Source organism: Tupaia chinensis, unplaced genomic scaffold (genome assembly GCF_000334495.1).
Source record: "Tupaia chinensis unplaced genomic scaffold, TupChi_1.0 Scaffold138910_1, whole genome shotgun sequence".
Taxonomy (NCBI): domain Eukaryota; kingdom Metazoa; phylum Chordata; class Mammalia; order Scandentia; family Tupaiidae; genus Tupaia; species Tupaia belangeri.
In genome coordinates, this window is record NW_006198801.1 from 1,001,047 (window position 1) to 1,008,564 (window position 7,518).

At 52.5% G+C, this 7,518-nt stretch overlaps 1 protein-coding gene across 1 annotated transcript in view; it reads left to right on the forward strand.

Moving 5' to 3' along the window:
- Positions 1-7,518, forward strand: part of SIPA1L3 (signal induced proliferation associated 1 like 3) — a 274,665-nt gene extending 267,147 nt beyond the window's left edge. Inside the window, exons 22-23 of the mRNA XM_006161714.3 lie at positions 1,830-1,911; positions 5,719-7,518. Of these exons, the coding sequence (XP_006161776.1) occupies positions 1,830-1,911; positions 5,719-5,862 (226 nt within the window). The 3' untranslated portion in view covers positions 5,863-7,518. The remainder of the gene's footprint in view (positions 1-1,829; positions 1,912-5,718) is intronic.

Below are 7,518 nucleotides of genomic sequence, written 5' to 3' on the forward strand. Positions count from 1 at the left end.
AGGACCACCCCAACCATGAGGTGAGGTTCCCCTGGAATATCCAGGAGTGCGGTAACCTGAGTCCCCCTGGGCAGCAGATCTGTGAGGTAGAAGAGGGACAAGGGGCGAGAGGTGCCACGTCCCCCTGGCCTTACTGCACCCCACTCACCTCGCAGATTTTGGCGTAATAACACTGGGCCAGTCCAGACACCAGAACCACCCCACTCCACCCCCCCACCCCACCCCCGGTCCAGTGAGGAGGACACTTTAAGCAACACTCGCACAGTTATGTCACTTCCAACTTTGAAAAATGCTAAGTAGTATCTGCCAGTCTCCCAGTTCTCTGCCTCTCAGCTCCTTACCCCCTCACCCCACCCAGCAGCCTCCTCCTGCCTCCAGTCTCCCATCTGTCTGCTCCTTGTTCTTCTCTTCTCAGATTCCTAAATTATGCAGACTTCTCCCTGACACCTCCCTTCCCCATCTTCCCTGCCGGGGCCTGTGCCGGCCCTCTGGGCACCCAGTGTGTGCCAGGCCAGGCCCTGCCCTCAGCAGGCTTCATGGGGCAGGGAGGGGGCAGGGACACAGGCATCTCACACTTGTCACCTCACACGCGGTGGTTTCTCTTCAGTGCAACATATTTGGCTGCACTCTCTTGGCAGAAAACAACATTGAAAAGAGGCAGAATGTAAATGGCACGTTCTGTCTGTACACGGATTTAAATAGTGCACTTCACACATCTCCGCGCACCTCACCGTACACTTCCATACCCAGCCACCCGTGCACTGCGCTGCATGGGCAGCCGGAGCAGTTGGTCAGGGCAGTTTTCCTCTTGCTTCACACCCTGGCTGTGGCGCTCCGCCTCCCCCTGGCATACGGGCCAGGGTAGTTATGAGCCTACAGGTGGTGCTGCTGCAGTAAGGGTAGGTACCTGCGGCCCCTCAGCACGCTCCCAGGTCCCCTTTGTCCCTAAACTGGTGACCTCCTCCAGCTGCCACTCACTTGTGTTGCAGCCACAGGTTCCAAGATTCAGGATCAGGGAGGGAGAAAGGGGTTGGGGAGGCAGGAGGGCCGAGGCGTCTAGTCTCACGTGCTGCAGCCCACCCCTTCCCCCGCACCCCCTCCAGGTGTGTGCACCCACAGTGCCCAGTGGAGCGTCTCACAGAGCCAGCACCATGCAGGAAGGGGTTGCCCATTCTCTGTAGGGGCCAGGCTGACCCAGGGCTAAATGAATATGCAGAGAGGAAGCACGGGGTGTGGGTCCCAGTTTCGAATTCCAGCACCAGCACTGGGTGGGCGATGACCCCTGCCTGAGCCTCAGCTTCCTCCTCTGTGCAGTAGAGAATGAGGTCCTCGAAGGCCCAGCGGGCAGGGGAGCTCTGTTAGGTTGACCGTGCCAGGAGCCTAGCCCGAGACTTGGCACAGGATAGGCTGGCGGTGACAGACTGTCAGCACCATGGCCGGCAGCAATTCTGTTCATTTGTCCACGTACGTGCTTGCTGTGCCTGGAACAGGGCCTGGGCTTGCGAGGGGCTTGGTAGAGTTCTGTGGATTCTTTGGATCCCGTGGGTTTGTGGAAGAGGTTCTCCCTAAAGTCGCACACACGGCCCATCCTCGCGGAAAGGCACATGTCAGGGCGGGCACACACCCAGAGCTGCTACTCCCATGACCCCTGTGCCCAACAGCAGATGTGCGTGTGGCTGAGGCATGGCCGGGAGGAGGGCTGGCCTCCAACAAGGAAAGGCCTTACCAGCATCTCAGGGTCAAGAGGACCTGTACCCTGCACCCGTGTACCTCCCAGCTGTGGATCATGCGACCTCTCTAAGGGCCTGACCTGTGCCTTGTCTTTCCAGCGAGGAGCCACCCCTGGATCTGACAGGCAAGGTGTACCAGTTGGAAGTGATGCTGAAACAGTTGCACACGGACTTACAGAAGGTAAGGCCTCGTGGGGCCTGACCCTCCCCGTCCACTTCCGGGATGCTCAGCCAGGGACGACCTGGCTGAGGCACCTCTCCCCACCGCCATTCCTTCTATTCCGAATGCAGTCGTGATAAAGGTAAAAAGTGACAGTACCAAAGGCTAGCAAGCACACAGAGCAACTCACACATTCTTGGAGGGAGAATAAACTGGTCCAACTTTCTGGAGGGTGGTTGGGTAGTATTAATCAAAAATGTAATTTTGGGGGCCAGCGGGTGGTGTGATGATTGAGGTGCTAGGCTCCCAAATAGCCGACCGCAGTTCCAGTCCCAAACCTGGCAGCTTGCTTTCTCTCTCTCTCTCTCTCTCTCTCTCTCTCTCTCTCTCTCTCTCTCTCTCTCTCTCTCTCTCTCTCTCTCTCTCTCTCTCTCTCTCTCTCTCTCTCTCTCTCTCTCTCTCTCTCTCTCTCTCTCTCTCTCTCTCTCTCTCTCTCTCTCTCTCTCTCTCTCTCTCTCTCTCTCTCTCTCTCTCTCTCTCTCTCTCTCTCTCTCTCTCTCTCTCTCTCTCTCTCTCTCTCTCTCTCTCTCTCTCTCTCTCTCTCTCTCTCTCTCTCTCTCTCTCTCTCTCTCTCTCTCTCTCTCTCTCTCTCTCTCTCTCTCTCTCTCTCTCTCTCTCTCTCTCTCTCTCTCTCTCTCTCTCTCTCTCTCTCTCTCTCTCTCTCTCTCTCTCTCTCTCTCTCTCTCTCTCTCTCTCTCTCTCTCTCTCTCTCTCTCTCTCTCTCTCTCTCTCTCTCTCTCTCTCTCTCTCTCTCTCTCTCTCTCTCTCTCTCTCTCTCTCTCTCTCTCTCTCTCTCTCTCTCTCTCTCTCTCTCTCTCTCTCTCTCTCTCTCTCTCTCTCTCTCTCTCTCTCTCTCTCTCTCTCTCTCTCTCTCTCTCTCTCTCTCTCTCTCTCTCTCTCTCTCTCTCTCTCTCTCTCTCTCTCTCTCTCTCTCTCTCTCTCTCTCTCTCTCTCTCTCTCTCTCTCTCTCTCTCTCTCTCTCTCTCTCTCTCTCTCTCTCTCTCTCTCTCTCTCTCTCTCTCTCTCTCTCTCTCTCTCTCTCTCTCTCTCTCTCTCTCTCTCTCTCTCTCTCTCTCTCTCTCTCTCTCTCTCTCTCTCTCTCTCTCTCTCTCTCTCTCTCTCTCTCTCTCTCTCTCTCTCCCTCCCTCCCTATCCTTTTCTCTCTGGTGAGCTCACATGCCCTCTAACAAATTTAAAAATAATATAAATAAAATTAAATAAATAATTTTTTTTAATATAATTTTGTGGAGCCGGCAAGTAGCATGATGGTTATGGATCTGGACTCCCACATGGTCGACCATGGTTCAAGTCCCAGACCTGGAAGCTTGCTTTCTCACTCTCCCTCTCCGTCTCTCTCTGGTCAAATTGAAGAATAATAATAAATAAAATAATTATATTTAAAAATGTAATTATGGGGGGCCAGCAGGTGGCATGGTGGTTGGAGGCACTGGACTTCCATATGGCCGACCACAGTTCGTGTCTCTGACCTGGTGGCTTGCTTTCTCACTTTCCCTCTCCCTCTCTCATTCTGTCCCTCTCTAGTCAAATGGGAGGAAGGAAGGAAGGAAGGAAGGAAGGAAGGAAGGAAGGACGGAAGGAAGGACTTTTTAATGTAATTATGGGCCAGTCCTGTGGCACAGTGATTAAGGGAGCCAGATCCTACATGTCTGACTGCAATTCATATGAAAGACATGCCAGGTGCAGTGTATGAACAGGATAGAGAAACAGAAAGGGACTGCACCCATTGGGGTGCTTTGTCCCTCTCCATCTCTCTCTCTCTCTCTCAGGCAAGCACATATGCCCTCTGGCAACTTTAACAAGAAAGAAAGTAGTTATGTACCTTGTTGACCTGGCAATTTCACCTGTGAGAATTTGTCTTTGAGAATTTCCAGTGTAGATGCAAAGAGATCCCCGGGCAAGGGTGCTCAGTGCTGTACATTTGGCAGTAAAATACGGGAGGGAGGCGCCCTCGGCCTGTTAATAAAATAGCAGATCTATATTCAAGGGGATTTCAGACAGGTTGTTAAATGGAATTAAATTATGAGTTTATTTTGGTGCAGGAAATAATTTAAAATCCATGCGGGTTTTTCATAACCTGCATTTTTCGTGAGCCAAAATGATCCCTCATATTTACTAACATAGAAAACAATTCTAATCATTAAACAAAAAAAAGGGGGGGGAGGAAAAGCAAGCTGTGTCACCTTCTAGAATAACTCCAAAAAATTTTTAAGAATTTTTATTTAATTTTTATGTATATATTTATTTTAATTTGACCAGAGAGAGAGAGAGGGAGAAAGTGAGAAAGCAAGCTGCCAGGTCTGGGACTTGAACCACAGTCAGCCATGTGGGAGTCCAGCACCCTTAACCACCACGCCACCAGCCAGCCCCCTGAACTTTTTCAAAAAAATTTTAATAACCATGGCTTAGAGGGATATCTAGGAGGCAACCCTCTGAATTGTACTTTTCTCCAAAGGAGAATAAGGAAAATAAGAGCAGAAGAGACTTGTATATGTACTTTGGAGTAAAAAGCAAAACGGTGGCAAAGCATAATGTGTAAGTAAATCCTCAAGCATAGGAATCTGAGGGGGCACAGGTTCAAGTCTCCACCTCCCTGCTTAATGCTAGGTGACCTTGGATAAGTCACTGCCCTAGGACAGCACATCATCCGGTAAGGATGTCTTGCAAGAGTCAGAGCCTGCTCAGGCAAATTCATGTCCACATCCCGGTTCACCTCTTGCCATGTGAGGTTTCATTTCCTTTTCCAGGAATATGAGCATAACAGTGACCACGTGCTTGAGTGGTTGTGAGGGTGGGGTGAGGTATCAATAACAGTGATGTGAGTCAGCCTGTGGCGTGGAGGTTATGGTGGCCGATCCCACATGACCAACTGCGCAGTTCAAGTCCAGGCCCGGCAGCTTCAGAAACACTTTAGGTACAGGACAGCAGGTGGCATTGTGGTTAATGCGCTGGACACTCCCACATGGCCAACCACAGTTCAAGTCCTGGACCTGGTGGCTTGCGTGTGCGCGCGCGCTCTCTCTCTCTCTCTCTCTCTCTCGTCAAATTAAAATAAATGAACGAATAAATAAAAATTAAATAATTATTTTTAAAAAAAGAAAAAAGGAACACTTTATATGTGTGTGTGGTGTGCAGGTGCTCTAAATCCCAAGAGGAAAATGAAAGAGAAGGGATTGTAGTGTGGCCATCCCCCCCTTGAGGGGTTCTTTCTCACTCGTCCTCTCTCTCTCTCTTTGTGTTCTTCTCTAGCAAGTGCCTATGCCCTATAGCAAATTTTGATTTTAATTTTTTTAAGAATTATTTGACTTATTGTATTTATTTATTTATTTTAATTTGACCAGAGAGACAGACAGGGGGTGGGGGGGTGAGAAAGCAAGCCGCCAGATCCAAGACTTGAACCACGGTTGGCCTTGTGGGAGTCCAGCACCTTTAACCACCTGCCAGTCCCCATTTTGTTTTAATTTTTTAAAATAATAATAGTGATTTTTTTTGAGGAGTACTTCAGGTCAGGCTATGTTCTTTAAAAGGTTTGCGTGTGTAACTTCAGGGAATCCTCGACCCTTTTAGAATTGAGAGAAGGGGGTGGTGTAGAGCGATTAAGCAATTCACCCAAGGGTACTAGCTGCTGAGAAGCAGCCTGACTCTAGCAATCAGCTCTGCCCATGGCTCCCAGCTCACTCCCCCAGCCCCCAGCTTTTGGGAAACACCTAGGCCCACCCTGCCTGATGACGACCCTCCTGCCCCGCACAGGAGAAGCAGGACAAGGTGGTGCTGCAGTCGGAAGTGGCCAGCCTGCGGCAGAACAACCAGCGCCTACAGGAGGAGTCGCAGGCTGCAAGTGAGCAGCTGCGCAAGTTCGCCGAGATCTTCTGCAGAGAGAAGAAGGAACTCTGAGGTGACGAGGCCACTCCACGCCCTGCGCCCGCCGCCCTCCTTCCATGCAGGCCGGCCGTGGGCTCATGCTCTCCTTTCTCCCTGAGCTCGGCTCCTGCAAGCGTGACCAGGATAATTCAGCCAAGGCGCTAGCACCCGCTGCCCCCACGGCCTTCCTCATGGACTTGGAAGCCTTGGGACAGCAGTGGGACCCAAGGGAGCCCTCCCTGGGGCTAGGAGCCGGGGTCTGCTTATGGTCTTCAAGCCCCCCGAGGGTGGCATGGTCCAGGCCCCCCTCGGAGCTACCCATCTGTGTTCCCTGTGAGCTGGGCCAGCCCCATGCTGCCCTGGGGCCTGCCCCGCTGTTCCCATTCGTCCTCTTCCTGGGCCCCAGCCATCAGAAGTGGTAGGAAGAGCAAAGGTGGGAGTCTGTCACCAAACCCCACAGCTCCAGGAGTTCACAAACCAGGATTCTTCACCATGTACCACAGTTTGGGCTCACGGGGCCAAGCCCCCTGCATGAACAATACTGGGCGAAGCCAGCCCTTTCTTCCCCCAAAGCCCAGAGCCATGAGGGCTCCCGCAAATCTGATCAGGACGCCTGGGTCCCCAGAGTGCTAGCACGGAAAAGCACGCACATCTTCCCCTCCCACCTCATCTTTCCAAGAAGCGGCCAGGAGCACTTTCTCCGAATTTAAATTATTTTCTTGGGGACCCCTGGATGGAGAGAGGAAACCCCAGCATCAAGTCACCTTCTTTGAGAAAGAAACTATTTGTACAATCGAGACGGTTTTTACAATCTTTTTCTATCAGCTCCTCTCCTGCCTGAGGCCTCAGTGCCTGGGCTTGGAATCCATAGGCCCATCCAGCTGCTGACCTGGCCAGGCTCGGGTGGCGGAGCCGCCACACAGCTGACTCTCCTCTTCCTCCCCAGCACGACCTAGCTCTGACCGGCCTGTCCTGGGCTCCAGCAGGAGCCTAGGGAGCCCTCAGGACAGGGCTGAGAAACACAGCCTTCATCCCCTCGTCTGCTTTCATTTCCTTTGCGAGTCTCCCAGCCATCTCACAGTCCCCCCCACTCTCCCCGGCAGCAGTGGTGACTGCCAGACACCCTCACTGTGCTCCCGGGGGAGCACATCGCTGTGCAAACCCCACAAGATGCTGGTTCTCTCAAGGCAATAAGGGCAGCTTGCCAGGCAGCCAAGCCGGTGTGGTACTACACCCCAGGAAACAGAGTTTCTTTTTTTCCTTCTTTAAAAACAAACAAACAAAGTATATATATATATATATTTATTTTTTCATGTAGAGTTGCGCCAGAACAAGTCCGTATGGCCACAGTCTGGATTCCCCCAACCTCAAGCTGAGGACCAAGGTTTGCCCCTGTGGGCTAGGGTCAGGAGGACTCAGAGGGACCCCGGTCAGGGCGGGCAGGCAGGCGGCTTCCCTTTCTGACAGGCCCCAAGCAGGCAGAAGTTGGAGGCACAGGCTTGGCTCAGAGCAGCAGGCTCTGGGCAATGAACCAGCTCCAGACGGCCCAGCCCTTGTCCAGAGACCCCGCTGCCCTCTCTTAGGGGCTGGGAACCTCAGGGAAGGGAACTCTGGGGACTGTACCAAATGCAGGCCCCTGGGAGGTGCCAGGCCAGCTGGGTGGGGCAAGAGAAGAGGGTACTCATCCTG